The 18,036-nt window shown below is 59.9% G+C and overlaps 1 protein-coding gene across 1 annotated transcript in view; it reads right to left on the bottom strand.

The window, feature by feature from the left end:
• ZNF385C (zinc finger protein 385C) overlaps positions 1–18,036 on the bottom strand; it is a gene marked incomplete at both ends in the record, with an annotated part of 50,790 nt that overhangs the window by 17,974 nt on the left and 14,780 nt on the right. The window contains 1 exon segment of the mRNA XM_079547134.1: positions 16,266–16,505. Within this exon segment, the coding sequence (XP_079403260.1) occupies positions 16,266–16,505 (240 nt within the window).

Raw genomic sequence — 18,036 nt, 5'->3', positions numbered from 1 at the left:
CAGGAAGCACCGAGATTTGGGTGTCAGAGCCCCTGGGTGCTGCAAAACATCCTTCATCCATTGGGCGAGGAAGGGCTGAGCTGCCTCCTGCCTGCAGCGCTGCCAGGGCTCCCAGCAGGTGCACAGAGCTCCACGCAATCACCTGCATCACGTAGCTGCTGGCTTTGTTCCCTCTGAGCCAGCCATCCCTGTGCAGCACGGGGCAGCTGTGGGCACCCAGGGGACAACTCCCAGCGCCGGGTGATCCTGTGCAAAGTTGCAGCATCACCCGCAAAGAGAACCTGCTCTGCAGTCTGTTCATTAGGAAACAGAAGGGGGTTCCCACGCGGAGCCAAAGCCAGGACCCGTCTTGCTAAATGTTCCCTCTGCACCTGGCAGGGCAGGCTGTTGGCTGCTTCCTGGCTGTCTTGGCCCTGGTGGCCCCACGCAGTCCCCAACATCTGCCCCAAACCAGGCAGGCATCCATCCCAGCGCCCGGGTTGCGCCGTCCCTCTGACCAACGCTGCACCCACACACCCGGCCCAGGAAAAACTCCTCCCGTGGAAAGAGAAGCGCACATCTCCCAGCGATGAGCCCGGGGGGCGCAGCGCCGTGGGGCAGCGCGGGGGGGGCGGTGCGGGGGCTGCAGGAGCCGCGGCCACGTCCCGCCCGGCAGGCAGCGGGGCGGCCCTCGCTCAGTTACGGCTGCGCTTCCCCAGGAGGCGGCGGCGCTGGGGCTGTCGGCACCGCACCCCGCTGCTGCACGTGCTGCTCCCCCAGGAGCGCCGGCCGCAAGGAAGTTCGGGCACGGTTGCGCTGCCAGCATCACTGCAGCGACGCTCGCGGCCCGGTCCCGCAGCCCCGGCCGTGCCCTGCGATGCCCGCCCGGCTCCGGGCAGAGCTGCTCCGAGTGCGAGCAGAGCCGCATGCAACTCCCCCGGCCCACGGCCCCGCACACCCACCGCCCTCTACAAATACGTACCATGGAGCCGCTGCCATGAGCTTTGGGGCGAGGGGGGTGGAAAACTTCCCAGAATTTGTTTTTTAAATAGGAGAAGACAAAAAAAAATGCAATTAAAAAGAACAGACGAACAAACACAAAAACCAAACAACGCTAAGCCAAAATAAAAAAAAAGGCAAAGAAGGCAAAGGAGGCCCCGATCCCGGCCGCGGGACGAAGCGGCGCAGCCCCCGCCCCGCCGGGTTCCGCTCGGTGCACGGGGCGGGCGCTGCGCGGCCCCGAGCGCGGCGGCTGCGGGAACAAAGCCGCGGTCACGGCAGCGCGGCAGCAGCCATCTTGCGGCGAGAGCCGCCCGCTCCGGGAGCCGACGGCGGCAGTGGCCACTAGCGGCGGCGGGGACGGGAAGGCCGCGTGGCGGCGGCCGTGGCGGTGTCACGGCGATGGGCCGCGGCCCCGGGGGTGGGGAACGGCGGGCGCGCTCCTGCGGGACCGATGGAGCGGAGGGGCGGTGGGCCGGGGGCTGCGCGGAGCGGGGATGCGAGCGGCAGGGCGGGCGCGGCGGCCCTCGGGCCCCGCGGAGCACCGGGCAGACGCGGACGCGATGCCTTCGCTCACGCCGGAGCTCCGCCGAGCCCCGTTCTTGCTGCGGAGCCGCGGGGCGGGGCAGCACCCAGCCGAACCTCTTCCACCTTCGGCACAGGTGCAGCTTAAAACACCTCAGCTTCTCCCCAAAAAAGGATTCTCTGCCACCCTTCTGTCCCCAAACGTGACTCCGAAGAACAGAGAGCACGCAGGGCCACCGAAGGGACGCCCCGTGCCCGGTGCGCGGAGGATGCCGTGCAGTGCGTCCGGATCAGCGCTGCTCTGAGCACGGCTGCAGCACCGGGGTGGGGACGTCAGGTGAATTCCTTTCCCCGGGCTCCTCACGGACCCCGCGGCAATTCGCTCCTTCTGAGCCCAGGACATTCCTGCCCGCCGCCGTGGCTCGTTAATGCTCACAGGAATGGGGTGAAACCGGAGACCCGTCTTCCGGGCTGAAATATGCACTATTTATTCTTGCGTTAATGCAAGAGTGAAAAGAGGACTTAAGGTTTTTAATCAGTTTTTAGGCACCAGGCTGCCGCATCCCTGCTTTGCGGTGGTCGGAGCCAGCCCTGCTGGCGGGGATGCGCGGCAACCTGCGGGTCGGGCACTGACGTCCCATGGGCAGGAGCAGCAGTAATTGTTTTGCCCTTTGGTTTTGCATAGGGAGTGCGGGGGTCAGAAGTCAATCACGATATTTCCATTCCCTCTATGAAGCTACAGAAGGATGCATTTGATGCACTCACTGCTATTCTCTCCCTGTGACGTCCCAGGCTGGCAGGCAGGTGACCCCTCTGGCAGCCCCACTGCCCATCAGATGGAGCTTCCACCCTCACACGGAGCCCGCAGAGACAAAACCGAGCCAAAGTGCCCAAGAGAACCAAGCATCACAGCTGCTGCTGGGCTGCGGGGCGGACAGGGCCAGCTCCAACCCCACGCCCTGTTGCTGCTTCCCCTATAGCTCTCTTTTCCCCTGCAGCTTTTTCCTTTTCCTTTTTTTTCACCTATAAGAAGCTGAGCAGAAGAAACTGAAAAACCAACCGTATTACCCCCGAAAGATCTTAAATCCCTGGGGCCAGGCACATGTATGAGATTTTTATTTCCTTCTATGCGTTAAGATCTTTAAACTCATCTCTTGGGAATGACTCGTGCCTTGGGAGCAGGGCAGAGGAGCTGCTCGTGCTCCCAAAGCTGCCAACAGCAATGAGCTCCAACCCCTTTGGGAGCCCAGCCCCGTGCCCCCGATCCAACCCCAGCCCTGCAGGACCACGGGGCAGAGGGCGAGGAGCCCTGCAGCTCCCAGACCCCCCTCAGCAGCACAGCACCGGGACGCAGCCCCCAGACCCCCCTCCCGCACAAGGCACTGGGATGCAGCCGGGGCCCGGGGCAGCAGAGCGCTGAGGAGTGGGGAGCGCTGCAGCATCCCTCGGCACCCGGAGGTGGTGACAGTTCAATTTAATTTCTGCTGTGCACGGAGGAGGAAGGAAAGCTGCAGAGAAGCCTCGGCCTTGTGTAGGAGCGAGCCACCCCTGCGAGGGAATCGGCTCAGAGCCGTGTCAGCTCAAACAAATGAGGAACTCGCCCATAACCCCAGGCTGTGCCCTGGCAGGATCCACGCTCTCCCAGCATCACTGCGGTGGGGCTGAAGGGTCACAGGAGGAGCGGGCAACTCGGCTCAGGGCTTCGCAGCGTTCCCTGCCGTGCCCCAGCCCCCACAGCGCTCAGACACGCAAGGCTGCGGTTCTCCTGTCAGGGCACTTGTAGCACTGCTGTGGGACCTCGCAGGAGGGTCTGGGTGGGTTGCTGGGCCCCGGAGAGCAGCACGAGGGGCTGGGAAGCAGCGGGAGCCCCTGAGGTACCCACACAGGGACCCACAGCGCAACCTCTGCAGCCTCACGGGATGCCGCCTCCTTTCCTCATCACAGCTCCTGCTGCCTGACTCGATCCGGCAGGGAATGAGCCTTGGGGTGAACCCAGCTGACATGGCTGCAGTGTGTGGGAACGGCCCAGACGGGCGCTGTGTCAAAGGGAGGACAGCACTGGGTGCTCCCACCACCCCCAGACAGCTGGAGAAGGGGCTGGCGGTTCCAAATCCAGCTCAGGTGGATGCCCAGAGCCCCAGCTTGGTTCAGCCTTTATTCTGGGCACCGCTCACATCATAAAAATCCCAGCCGAGCCCAATTCATTACAGCCAGGGAGCAGCTGACAGAAACAGAAAGGAAGAAGAGATGCTCAAATTGATGCTTTCCCACCGTTGCAGCGAAATAGCCAATTTGGAACAAATCATGGCCTCTCCTCTCCTCTGCCATTTGAGCTGCCTCTGAACAGACGCACATTTTTCATCGCATGGCGCTTCCTCTCTAGCAGCAATTATTAAGATTTCTATTAACGAAGCACCTGCCCGGAGGCACCCCACCCCTCATGTGCTCATGACCCTTCACAGCACCGATGGCACAAACGGGAGCAGAGGGATGAGAGCTCAGTGGGGTCAGAGATGTGCCCAGAGCACCAGTGGGAGGCGGCAGAGCCCGAAGCGGGGAAGAGCCCGCGCTGCCCTTGGCACCCCATACATCCTTCCCTTTGTTGAAGGTCAGAGCCCCCAGCCCCCCCTGCTTTCTGCTTGCGGTGTTGTTCTGTAGCAGCCCCAAAACGGGGGCCGTCGTGTCTGCGCTGACAGCTGCAGAAGTGCATAACTCTCCTCTAAGTCTGCCCCGGGGCGAGCCTTGGTCACAGGCAATGTTTGGAAGCAGACGCACTCCCGTCATTATTTTTTAATTAGATTTTTATTTCCTACCGCTTGTATTTCACTGTAATTTCCGCCACTCCCACCCAGGCCGTGCTAATAGAGCCACTTCGGGGAAGAGTGGGAACAGGCAGCCCACGTGCCCCAGCATCCCGCGCCACAAAAGGAAAAACGGCGACCTGCGAGCAGCTCAGCCCCTGCACTAATTACAGCTTCGGGACATCGGAGGTGCTGGAATGGGCCATCAAAGCGCCGGCGCTGGCACAGTGCTCCGCAGGCTGCAGGAGCACCACCTGCATGGGAACCTCCAGAAGCTCACATCGGCCCGAAGCGCCCCCAGCAGCCCAGTCCTCCAAGCGAGCTGAGGGATGGTTACAAGCACGGTTTGCCTTCTTTTGGCTTTTGAAAAGCGAGCTCCCCCGGCTCAGTGTGGGACGCAGCAGGGCTCCCTGCACACAGCGCTGGGGGGGCTTTGCTCACCAGGATTCAGGAGGAGGAACCCAGCTGGGGCCCAGCACTGTGCTGCGATGGCAACGGCTGGGAGCAGCAGCAGATGTTTTCCCCGGGAGATTTCTGAGTGAACCCCTAGGAATAAAGCAACTGCTGCACTGCTGGGAGAATTCACCCACAACACCCTCAGGAGAAGCAAAGTTCCACCATCTGGTGGAGAGGGCCCAGCACACAAAGCATTCCTTGCTGTGCCACCGACGCACCCGGATCGGTTCTCTTCCACCAAACCCCGCCATGATGGTGGAGCAGCACCCAATGCCCGCTGCTGGAGGCGGGGACTTCCAGCTCCCAAGGAGAGTCAACACCCCAAGGAGGGCCAAGAGACCCTGCAATGCTCTCAGACCGCACTGCTCATGGCCTTGGAAGCAGCTGTGGGTTTGTCCCCATGGCAGGGGCTCCCGGAGCCGGGAGAGCTGCAGGCATGGACCAGAATGTGAGGAGAGCAGGGATGGGAAAAGCAGGAGGGCAGAATCCTGATTTAAAACTCAGCTTGCACATAACAAGAAAATAAAGAGTGGTGTTTAAATGTCGGCAGTCCCCTGAGGCAGGGAGCACTTTGCACCCCGACTGCGCACTGGGAGCTGCCATGGCTTCACAGCGCAGCTTCTCTTTGCTCAGCGCGTGGAAATTCGGGGCGCTGTGGAGCTTTTGCTCAGCTCCTGAGGCATCTGACCGTGGGGGTGGGAGCTCCCCAGGCTCCCCAGCACACACCTCTCACAGCACTGGGGGTCCCAGTGGACACCGGGCTGCTGGGGGGCTCCTTCCCCAGCTCTGCCACGGGGGCGCTCCACAAACACACCCAGATGCTGTGAAGGAAGGAAGGAGAAAAAGCCACGTCAAATGAAATGCCCTACTATGGGAATGTGTACAGCCTGCGTGCGTCCCTCTGTCTCTGCTGCATTTCAGAGATTAAAATTAAAGCTTTTGTGGCTTTACAACGTTTCCTACATATTTGAGACCACGCGGCTGAAAGCAAGCTTTGCTTTTTTTCCTTGCCTTCTTTTTTTTTTCCTCAGTAACCCGCTTTGCCCAAGGAATGGTTTTCCAGATCCACACCCCGAGCGCTGCTTCGCGTTGCAGGAACACAGGGCAGGGCAGCGCACAGAGGAAGGACTGTTTCAAACTGTTAGAAAGATCAACGATCCGTCTGAGACAGCCGACAAGCAAAACCGTGGAGAGGAGCAGCCCCGTAGCCGAGCGCTGCCAGATGCACCGGGTCCAGAACTTCTGCCCTTCCGCTGGACTCGCTGCCCTCAGAACGCCCCAGACCCGCCGAGCACACGCCTCGTGTATATTAACACACACACACACGTGTATATTAACCCGGGAACGCGAGTGCCTGGCGCAGGGCAGCAGGGGCTCGGCTCTGGGACCTCCACGCTGCGGTAATGACGGACCCCAAATCCCCACCCACGAATCCGTGCACAGAACGGGTGCGAGAGCAAAAGCGCTGCGCTTCATCCATCGCCGCGGCTCGGCTCGGCAAAGCCGAGACAGCCAACAACCAACAGAGAGCCACAAACAGCACAGAGCCCTGCGAGCTTCGAACCGCATTCCCTGCTCCCCCCCCCCCCCCCAGCCCCGCGCCCCGGGAAGGCAGCGGGTGAGACGGGGCTGAATGGCCAGCAGCCGGCGCTGACCCCGCGCACGGCAAGGACAAAGCACAGCCGTGCCAGCCCCAATCTGCTCCTTCCTCTGTTTCGCAGCCCTGGGAAAAATCAATAAGATGCAGCGAATCCCACTCAGCTTGAATCCCACAAGTAATTAGGATTAGCAGGCTGAGAGCTGAAGAAACAAGGCTGCGTGTGTGTTGGGGCAGGGGAGCGGCGGGGCTGTGCGACACGGGGCTCGGATGCTTCAAAGGAAAGAACAGCTCTTAAATGGCGTTTCGGGCAGGATGGAAATGGGGAACAACGAGGATCTGATTTGCTTTGAAAGAAGAAGACATAACGATGGCAATTAAGCGCGGCAAAGTCCCAGTGGGCGCAGCAGAGGGCATGGAAAGGGCCCTGCAGGTGAAGAGCTCAGCCTCAGCCGCCCCTGAGCCGCGGTGCCCGAAATTCCACCTATTTCTGTAGCTCTCTCCCAGCGGTAAATAATCCGCGTCAGTTTTTCACTACTGGGAGTTGAGCCTGTGGACAAAATGGCAAAGGGGGGGGGGGGGGGGGGGGAGACAATCCCTGCTCCACAGCCTTAGCAGAGCAATACAGAAATAACCTTAAAAAAAAAAAAAAAAAAAGAAAAACAAAAACCCGACGTACGCCGTGACTTATCTCCATCTGCTCAGGAAGCTCCGCCAAAGGCAGCGCCGGCACAGCGCTCCGATCCCACCCGCACAAACGGGGTCACCACCCGCACCGCACCGCACCGCGGGACGGACCCAACGGCCCCGCACCGCACAGCCGGCGGAGCCCGGAGCGACCCGCAGCGCTGCCGGGGCCGCGCACAACGCACCCTCCGCTTCCCTCTCCGCACGGAGCCCCGCACCGCTCCCGCCCGCTGCCACGCGGAGCGATGGGAGCGCGATGCCGCGCCGTACCCACCTAGGAGCATTTTGGATCCGCGTCTCTCCGCGCCGTTCCCTCCCTGCGCTGCGCGCTGCTCCGCGCGGCTGCACGGCGGCGGGGGCCGCGCTCTGAGCCTCGCACCCCGCGGAGCTCCGCGCCCACCGCCCCGCCCGGCCGCAGCTCTGCCGAGGAGGGCCCGGCCCAGGGACGGGATTCGCGTGGAATCGGGTGGGAGGGAGCGCGGGAGCCGCGCCGCGGTGCCCCTCTCCCCGCTGCTCCTCCTCCCCTTCCCCGGAGCTAAGCACAAGTGCTCTTTTCTTTCCAAGCCTGGCTCAGAGTAAACTCCAGGGCTGCCAAAGCAAAGAAACTTGGAGTGGAGACGAGGATCCTGCAACCGCTCGGCTGCGCGCCCCCAGACGCGCTCCTCCTCGCCCCCTCCGAGTGCCCGGGACCGCCCCCCCCGCAGACACCGCTATGGGAAGGGGTGCAGCCGTGCCCATCTGCTCGGGGAGGGGGCGATGGCCTCGGCAGCTCCGGCTGGGAGCCCCCAGAACCTCCCCAGCCCCCGGGGGCAGCACGGCTGCGCTGCGCGGGCTGAGCAGGGCAGCTCCCCACAGCAGGAGCTCCTGTGCCCAAAGGCCCATCACGTCCTGCATGCGTCCACGCACATCCCTCTGCCACTTTCAACCTGGTTTAGACCCCTAGCAGCTCCCGCAGACCCAGGGACACAAGGCTCACCCCACACCAGCACTCACCCCTTTTTGTTATCCCCAAGGGCCACCCAGGCCCCCACCCTGCCCAGCACTGCACCCCCAAACCACGGCTCCCAGCCACACCTGGACCCAAGCTCCTCATTACCCGATTCTCCCTTAAAGGAAAAATAAAAGGCAACTCTGCATGGGAGTCAGTGTGGTGGGGCTGACATTGGGGATGAGCCCCCTGAGCAGTGGGTTGGGGCTTCCCCAGCTCTGCATGAGCCCCACAGCTTTCTGGTCCACCGCCCCATTTTTATCAGCAAAGCTGGGGCACAGCAAGCACCCCCCGTGCCTGGGCTGAGCTCACAGCCTCAGCAGCTGCTTGGGAGGAGAGCTTCACAACCTGATTGCACTGTGCCTTTTAAAGGGAGAAATGATGAAAAAGCTGCTTGTGAAAAGAGGAAAGCAATCTTGTCAGCCCCCGTACAGCCCAAGGATGAAAGGAAGGAGAGAACTGGGAGGAATTTAAATACTTTCCTCATGCAGACAATTCAAAGCTCTGGGCAGAAGCTGTCTCCCTCAGGTACGAGCAGAGCAGGAGCACAAACAGCGAAACGCCCCAACCCCAGGTGCTGCTGCCCCAGCGGGCACTTTGGGGCAGGCTCTGATGTTTCGGTGCTGTGGCATCACGCTGGGCACAGGGTATTGCTTTCAGGGTCATTAGCAGCAGTAAGTTTAGCCGGGTACTCGCTAATCTGGAATTGACAGCTGGGTCCAAAGCTCCCGCTGCCAACTCCCAGCAGGCTATTTAAACCTGATATTAATTTGTTTAATGTCAGCAGCAGTTTGGCGTTACTGCCAGCGAGCATTAGGCAGAGGGAACACGGAGGTGTAAAGACCACGAGGACGGGGCTGACACCCGATGGGGGGGAGCTTGGAGTCGCCCCCTGCTCAGCGGCGCCCTGCAGCCCAGCACCAGGATTCTGCCCGGCGATGCGACCGACCGGCGATGCTCTGCTGGGCGCTGAGCTCAGCCCGGGACGCGGGGAGGACCGGGACACAATCGATCACCGAGCCGTGAAACAAAGGGGAGGGAGAGAAACGCGGCGTGGGCCGGCGCGGTGCTTTATGGCTGAGCCTCTGCGGCCAGCTGGAGGAGATGCTAATTGCAGGTACTGATTACAGACCACTGCTATTAACGCCTCCTGCTCTCCCCTGCCCAGCTGCAGTTGGAATTCCCCCACGCACAGCCGTGGGTCCGGCCTGCATAGCTTGCTATATTTGTATGGGGCAGTGACACACGTCCTCCCACCGGGTCCCCAACCTGCTTTGCCCGGTGCCAGCGACCAGCAGAGCACAGCATGGAGCTGCTCCTTCCCCAACAGGCAGCTGCTGTGGGACGGGGTGCTCAGGGCTTCTCAGTGCCTGCAGAAGGCCAAATAACAGCAGTGCCCCGGATAAAAGCAGTGCCAACAGGCATTGCTGCACCAGGTGCAGCACCTTCTGGCGCAGATTGTTGGCCAAATTCTGGGCCCTAATGGCAGAGCGTGAGGAGGAAGGAGTGGTGATGGAAGCCTGGGCCTCATTGCAAAGATGTGGGGCTGCACGGGGGGCCGCCTACACTGCAACCCCCACAGCATCCTCCCCTCCCAGTGGCCACATGTAGAGCAGAGGGATTTCTTCTAGCTCCAAGGACCCAGAACAAAGATGCTCCTCTACTTCTGTCCCATTTGGGCAGGGGTGGCCCTGGTGGCACGGCTGTCAGCAGGCTCTGGGTGAGGACAGACTCCAGGAACCGCTGCTGAACCCCACTGACCTCAGCATCGCTGCCTGGCGCATGAGTGGGACCAGCAGTTTGCGGTCTCCCAAAGCAGCCTGGCAACACCAACCCAACCCAGCAAACAGCTTCTAAATAAATCAGAAAGGAGACAGAGGGATAAAGCGCCAGCAGGAAGCTTCCCCCAGGACTGACGGGGCTTCCTGGCCAGCTTTGTTCTCGAGGATTTAGGGTATAATTTGGGGGCGAAAGACGCCAGATAGGATCAGCACCGATACACCTGGAGGACCCGTATCAGTTTTCCTTCTGCTCTGTAATTTGAGTGCAGCCATAAGCGGAGCGGCTCAGGCGTGCAGCGAGCGGCGGTGGGTGCAGGAGGGCAGCGCTGACCTTCCTGCTCCCGGCCCCCCAGGGGGAGATAACAGATTTGGAGGGCTGAGCTCCGCCGGGGGGGTTCCACACAAAGAGGAGGAGGTTTGCTGCCGGTCAAAACTGCAGAGGTTGTATTTAAAACTGGGATCCCTTGATCCTTTAATGAATTAAGTCATTAATTTACTTTTTTAATGAATCCTTCCTGGAGATTTGTGCGTGCACTCATCCAAAGAAAGGGCGAAGTGACGCAGTGGGGCAGCGGTGCCGCCGACCGCAGTGGAGCCGTGGCCAGGATCAGTGCGAGAGCTCCACCACAGCGCCATGTTTAACCCCAGCTCTCCCCACAAAGGCTCTCCTTGTGCTGCCCGTGCCCCCAGCACGCACCTGGGCTGAGCTCTTCTCTCCTGCTTTCATCCGCACCGCGTCAGGAGCAGACAAAACATCGCCCTTTCATTAATCCCAGCTCCTGGGAGAAGTCTCAGCAATGGAAACACTCCATTAATGCTCTTTTTGTTGCAGCACAAGGCATTAAATCATTATTTTCCTCCCATTTTAGTAAGGATTCATCTCAAAAAAGAAAAAAAAAAAAAGCAGCTTAAAATCTCTGAAATAGGTGCTCTCACAACATCCTCCCTGTACCAACAGGACGGAGCAGAGCAGTGCAGAGGGCTCCCCGTGTCTGCTGCCATCAAACTGGGGCCCCACGCAGAGCCACCCAAACAGGGGACAGAGATGGGCGCCCACACAGAGCTGTGGGTTCGGCCTTTTCTGCCCCGACCCCTGCGTTAATTCTCTCCTTTCAAAGCGAGATGCCTGATTACAGAGGCATCCAGGACAGGGCTGCAAATAGGTGGAGAAAGCGATGACCTAAAACTATTTAATTACCAGGAGCAGGCGCGGAAATTACACCTGAAGGGCTTCAGAGACTGTGTCATATTTTCCCTTTGATTTAGGAGGAGAGGGACCCCCCACCCGCTGCAGACTGGGGCCGTCCCTGCAGGAGCAGCTCCTGAGCAGCGCAGCCCCCGCAGCCCCAGGCAGCACTAAATCAGCACTTGGCCCAAATCCCCCCTGCTTTCAGGCCTCCAGCTTTGCCACGGCCTCACGGTGATGCTCTGGGTGCACTGGAGCTGCAAGTCCTGTAACACTGGGAGCAATGTGGGGCAGCGGGAGGGAAGGAGACCTCAGTGCAGCACAACGAGTGCGGTTCAGCGGCAGCCTTGCTGCGAGCAGAGGTGCTGCACAGGTGCTGTAATTACCCCAGGGCTGTCAGTGTTAATTACAACGCGCTCCCGCTCCAGGCGAGCAGCAGAGCAAACGGTGCCCCAAAGCAGCCGCAGCGCTCAGCGGGGCAGGGGGTCCATGGCAGCCCCAGAACCACCACGCAGACCTGAGCGGCAGCTGCCCCCCGCCTCGTGCCCCACAGCTGCACTGCCCTGCTGTGCGTCGGGTTGCTGCAGTTCCCTCCGATCGCCCCGATCCGGATTTCTCCCCTGCACACACAGCGTCTCACAGGAAGGAGAGATCACCCCGGGAAAATGGTATACAGCGTGACGAGGGGAGATCATCTCTTCATGGAAAATGGTCTATTGCTTACGACTTACTGTCTGGGAACATAAACCAGCTCGAGCAGCCGGCCCTAAATCGCACTGACAGCTTCACGCTACCCACAAGTCTGTGCTCGCGCAGATCCTGCTCCGTCCTCCCCACCTCTCCCCAGCTCTTGGTTTCATCACAGCTATGTGTGCCCAGCTCTTCTCTCCTGCAGAGCAATGCATAGAGCCCACACCGCTCCCATGCATCAGCTGTGCTGTGCTCCGGGCTCGCTGCGGCCATTGCTGTGTTCTCCACCCAGAATAAACACCAGGATTCCCTCTCCCAAATCTGCTGAGCTCCACGGGAGACCAAATCGCTCTGTGGCCACGCATCCCCGTCGCTCCTAATCTGCTCCTCATTAAGATCACGTGTGACACATCCCCGAGCTCAGTAGCCATAACACCATTTTGTCACAACTCAATAGCAAACTAAATGGAAGAAACAGCAAAATCCAAAATTAAGGACAGTGGACTCCCAGGAAACGGTGCTGAAGGGAGCAGCGAGGGGGGCTGCGTGCGTTCGCCTTCGCTGCGGTCACAGAAGCTCAAAGTGTGAGCTCTGTTTGTGTGGCGCCATCAAAGGGCACAGCGCAGCCACAGCCAAAGGCCAGAGGCCCTTCCATGTGCTGGGGGCCCCGAGGGAAGGTTGGATGGGGTGTGAAGGGATACATAAGATTTACATATAAGATGTGTATGTGCACAGATGTAGGTACAGATACTTGTACACGTGGAGGTCTGGGGGAGGCAGCAGCGCCCTTCCGTCGCCCAGCAGAGGCAGAGCAGAGCCCGCCGTGCCCTGATCTCTGCAGTTAATCCCATCAGCTGACGTTACCGTCACGGAGGCACTGGGCCATGCCAACAGAGAGAGCTGCGAGCGCATCTCAGGGGCCAGCTGTACCCTTTGCTCTCCCTGCCAAATTTCCCCTAAAAGATCCCGAAGCGGGAAAAGGCAGCGAAGCCCCGCAGGAACTGGAGGACACAGGAGCCAACCATCCCCTCTGCAGCCTTGTGGTGCGGCTCTGGGGCAGCACCCCCCCATGGGCAGCACTAACTGGGAGCTCTGCTGGCCCCTCAGTGCCCGTCCCCCTGCATGGGGCTCTTCAGAGCACAGCAACGCACGGAGCTTCAAGGCTCCATTCTCCAATTAGGCTCAAACAACATCTGAACACGCGGGATTAAAATCAACGCACCGGATTTTATGGCAGATAAAGCAGCACAGAGCGTGGCCCTGTTTATTAAAGACAATTAGAGGATTCCATGCATAACGTGAAATAAAAACAACAACAATCAGCTCAGCACCCATTTTGTTGGTAACCAACAGCTGAAGAGATCTGATGGCACGGAGCTGCAGGGAGGAGGAGGAAGCGCTGACCTTTGGGGTGCAGAGCAGCGGCCACTGCCCACAGTCAGAGCACGGCGTGGCACTGCTCCTCCAGATGGAGATGAGGAGGGCTCTCTGGACCCGACTGCCAGCAGGATTATCCCAGCCCAGCAAAAAGCACAGCTCTGAGCCAGCCCTATCCGCTCAGAGCAAAAGCCGCAGGGAACCTTCATTTGCTGGCTCCCAGCGTCTCGCTTCGAACCGGGAGAAGTGGCACCAGACCAACCAACCCCATCCGCCCAGCACCGCCCTGACCTCGCCCGGGGCTTTTCCCTGCGGTGCAGCGCTGTGTCACTGCCGGTTCGCCCAGCTCAGCTCCGTGACCTGGGGTCGGTGCCGCTGTCTGCCTGCTCTCGGTCATAGGCAGCGCACCGAGCCCCCGCACGTCCCCAGAAGCAGCACCACGTTGTGCAGCGCTGCCAATCTGCCGCCCCAGCCCCCCCGGCTGACCCCCAGCCCCCTCGCCCCCCCCAGCGGCCGTCCCCTCTGCTGCAGAGCTGGAGCGATGCTGAAGCTGTCACAGCGATTTCTCTGCGCATCTCAAACCCTTCTGCTCTGCAAGCGCACGCGGACAGACATGGCAGCAGCTAATTGGGGAAACCTGAATTCTTTTGCTTTGTAAGGAAAAGTTATTTTGGTGCTGTGCTGCTGAGGCAGGTAGAAAGGCACCCAGGGGAGCTGCAAGGAGAGCTCTGGAGCGAAGCTTTGGGGCACACAGTGGCACGGAGTGTCAGCGGCCACAGCCAGACCCCAGGGTCGGCCCAGCCCTGCCACCCTGCACTGCACAGAAGCACATTGTGCAGCCTGCAAACGTGTGGGTGGGGAGGTGCATCTTTACACAACACCAAGAACGATGGGGTCTGCTCCTTTTGGGCAGCAGTGACAGCAAACGGAGCAATCTCAGGCACCTCTGACAGTCCCAGGCAGTAACTAAAGCACTCGTGACCCACTTGGTTTGAGCTGGCATCTGCAACATGAAAACATCCTTCATCTGTGGGCATCCAATCCCTCATTGCTGCCTGCTCAGCAATTCAACACGAGACAACAGAACTGTGGTTTGCTTTGTTGGAAAGCGCCCCACAAACAATAATTTGTTTTTAAGTTGGGGGTCTTTCTGGCGTAGAGCTAATAAATTGTAATAACACTGATTACTGCATCTGTCTGCCAGCCACGCTCCTCCCCAGCTTTGCTCCACGCACTGTGAGTGATTGCAGCCTTTGCAGAAAGAACTGCTCAGAGCCGGGGGGAGCAGCGCATCTCGCAGCATCGCTGAGTGCTGCCTTTGATGTAGCTGTGGATGTCAGCACGAGACGGAGATTCCAGCTCAGAGGAATATTCTGTCTTTGTCTAACTCAATTATATCACTTAACGCAGTGCCTTTAATAACCGGCCCCTTCCCCCGGGCTGCTCGGGCTCTGGCACTTCAGCCGCCCTCCCCCAGCGTGTGCCAGGGCGCTGCAGGTCATTGCGGGCAGGGTGGCACTGAGCTCTGGGATGTGGGCATCGCATCAGTTCGGTCCCAGACCCAATTTGTCATTCGCAGCCACGTGCCCTCACAGGCTCACGCTCCAGGAGGTTGGGAGAGGTTGCCAGTGACGAAGCTGGAAGTGACATTTCTAAGCAGCAGCGTGGAGGAGAAGGTCGGCTCCGGATGAGCGGGTGCAGCACAGAACCCTGCTGGGGACAGCGGAGGGCTGGGACGGAGCAAGGAGCAGATGCTGCTGCAGTGCCCTGCATGAGCGAATGCCAGCCCTGCACCAGCACTTTGGGCTTCACCTGACGTGCCAAGGGCAGCACGCAGCGACATTCCTTGGCTCGGCAGGAACGCGCCGGTGGCATCTGCGCACCCAGCCGTAACCGGGCCCAGGACACAGCCTGGAAGCTGCAGGCTGGAATTTATGAGCTCCGTTCCCATTAACATAGCAGGCAATATTTCCATCTGTCAGTAGATGAGGATAAGCAGAGCAGCTCCTTTGCATATCCGGGCCTTGCTCAAACAAAACCACCACCGGGGAGCGCAGGATTTGGCACGCAGATGACAGCTGCCATGCTAGGAATTTATGGCTGCAGCCTGCATGGTCTTTAGCAAGAGTGGGAGCAAGAATCTCTGTGGGCTGTTCCCCAGTCTGCACTGCAGCCAGACCCTCACCCACAGCCATGCCCAGCACTGCATCCTTCTGCCCCACCTGTGGGCCAGCCACAAGTGACGGATTTTACCCCAGAGCCCAGTCCTTACCGGTTTGTGTTTGTAAAAGCTTGGCATGTTGATTTCCCAACAGCTTAAATGTTATTAAATAAACACTTCCTGGCAGAAAAATAGGACTGGCGACTTCTTACTGCTCTTCAGAGCAGCATCTCCCAGAGGGGTGACACCACACAGCAACAGAACCGCAGCAGGGCGCAGCCATGAGATTGTGGTGTTAAAGAGCTCAGCGCTGCCATCCTCTCAGCACAGCCTCACTCTGGGTAAAGGCACCACTCAGCCACTGAAGCATTTGGGTGACCTCAGCTCATTAATCCAATGAGTAATGAGACCATAAGAAAAGGAGGACAGTCACGGGAAGCAGCCCAGGAGGCTGCAACTCAGTTCCCAAATGGTGACGGAGCCCAGGGATGCCCCAGCACTGCCCCAGCTCAGGGCAATGGGCACAGCCCCAGCACCGCCAGATCCTTTGGTTTGCTGTTTAACACACACAAACCTTCAGATGTAGTCAACCCTCATTGCAGGGTGACATTTATTGGCACATTTTGCTGCTTTCATGCAGGAAAAAATCCTGCAGCAATCAACCGTGGAGAGAGCAGGTCAGGCGAATGCCAGCAGATGGCAACGATTCCTTGCAAGCTCCCATCCCACCTGCGAGGCGTGCCAGGTGTGCACAGCACTGCTGCATCCCTGTGCCACTGCTGGGCCGGGGGACAGGCACTGCACAGCGCCTTCTTGTGTGCAAGGAACGATCCCACAGAAATAATGACAAACAAACCCCAAGATGCTCCTGGCCCACCGTCCAAGGAGCCAAATCCGATGAGGACCAGCAGTGACAATGGGGTCAGGAAGCCCCCACAGCTCAGGGACAGAAGCAAGCAGCACCAAGGACACAACGCAGCATCTCCAAGCCGTACCCACGGAGCAGCCAGCCCCGAGCAGCACCAGCCCAGCTCCTACCTTGGGCCGCCGGCATCTTGCCCTTGTTGAGCTGCTTGAGGCGCTTCTGGTGGGATTTCCCGTTGTAGTGGATCTGCGCCTGCGCGGCTGAGTTCAGCTGGATGTTGCAGACCTCGCAGAGTGTGAACGATTGGTGCTTCTTCTCCCGCTTCATGCGCTGCTCAGGTGGGCAGCTGGACACCTCCAGCAGCCGCAAGCCGCTCTCAGGGCTGTGAGATGGGCTCAGGGGTCGCTTCATGCCTGTGAGGGGAAGGACAGACCCGCCATCAGGACAGACGGACCAGGACGGACCGGATGAGGTGAAGAAACGCAGCCCATGTCTGCTAAAACCTCTCTTGTTCACTGCCAGACAGCACCATAGGCAGAGCCGGATGAAACCAATTCAATACAGCCAACAAACTGAGCTGGGGGAGCTGTGTGCCGCCCCACAGCCCGTCCTCCCTGCAGGCACCGCTTCCTCAAGCACTTTTTTGCCCTCATTGAGTAGATGCCTGTCACAACTAAACGGCACCTACGGGCATCGGCAGCTCGAGCCCCGCGAGGGGACGGCACGGGGAGGAGCTTCCCGTGGAGCCGGGGGTCACCGGGGGCCGCCCTTGGCTGCGCTCTACAGATGCGCCGTCCCCAGGAGATGACCTTGAGGTGGGAACCGCTGGGACACCCAGAGCAGAGCCCTGGGGAGACGGAGGTCACCCGAGCCCTGAGATCCCGTTACCGCAGGGAGCCGGCAGCTGCCCATGCCGAGCGCACCAGGCACGCGGCTCCGGCGCCGACACCCGGGGGCCGCCCGCAGGGACGGGGTGCCGGGGGCCGCGAGCTGGGCTCCAAAGTCACATTGCGCAGCGATGTGCGAATCCGCAGCAGAGGCGGTGCTCAGAGCGGAGCCGGGCCGCAGAGCCGTGCAGCTCCAGCCCGCAGCCTCACGATGGCGCGGCCGCTCTGCACTTTTTCCACCTCCGATTCGGTCGAAAGTGGTGAAAAACGAGCGGGGGGAGGCAGCGCGCAGCTGGACGGCTCCGCTCCCTGCCCGTCCCATCGCCGTGCGTGGCTGCCCCCATCCTTCCGCCCCTCCTCGGGGACGCGGCCTGGAAGCGCCCCTAAGTCGAACGGAATCCCGCAGCCCTCGGCTCGCCTCGGGAGCGGCGCGCAGGACCGGGGCTGGCTGCGGGCTCCAGCTGTGCCCGATCCGCCCGAGTTGTGCCGCGATTGGCCAAAGGTGTCGCCGATAAGACCCTCAAGCTGCTGCCTCGCCAGCTAAAAATGCTAAGCAGAGCATAAAAAGGAGCTCTACATTAAAAATAAGTAAATCTACTTCTTGGCAGAAGAACCTGTGCAACTCTGGGTTCCCTCTAAAGATCTTGGGATTTTTCCTCAAGCTCAACTTCAGCTCCAAAAGAAAAGGAGAGAAAACACACTTCCCTTGAGTGAAAACACTTCCCACGAGTGAAAGCACACCGTCCAGCCAGCAAAGGCTTGAGGAGGAAGGAATGCACAAACAACACAAGTTTTATTTACAAAACAAGCAAAAAACGCTGATGTTTTTAAGATGAGGCCCTTGGACTGGGAGCCCCATCCACCCAGAGCCCCTCATCGACGGCGCCTCCCCGGAACGCACACCGGTAACAGCGCCTGGATGGAGAGCTGCGCGGCTCCTGCCCTGGGGGCACAGAGGGACACGGCAGCAGAGGTCCCTGGGCGCGGGTATTTTTAATGCAACTACATGCGGGGATGCAGAGCTATAATTGGAACATTATGTGGACAAAGTATCCCC

Source organism: Tetrao urogallus (genome assembly GCF_951394365.1).
Source record: "Tetrao urogallus genome assembly, chromosome: 26".
Lineage (NCBI taxonomy): Eukaryota > Metazoa > Chordata > Aves > Galliformes > Phasianidae > Tetrao > Tetrao urogallus.
This window is presented reverse-complemented; position numbering and strand designations above follow the sequence as displayed.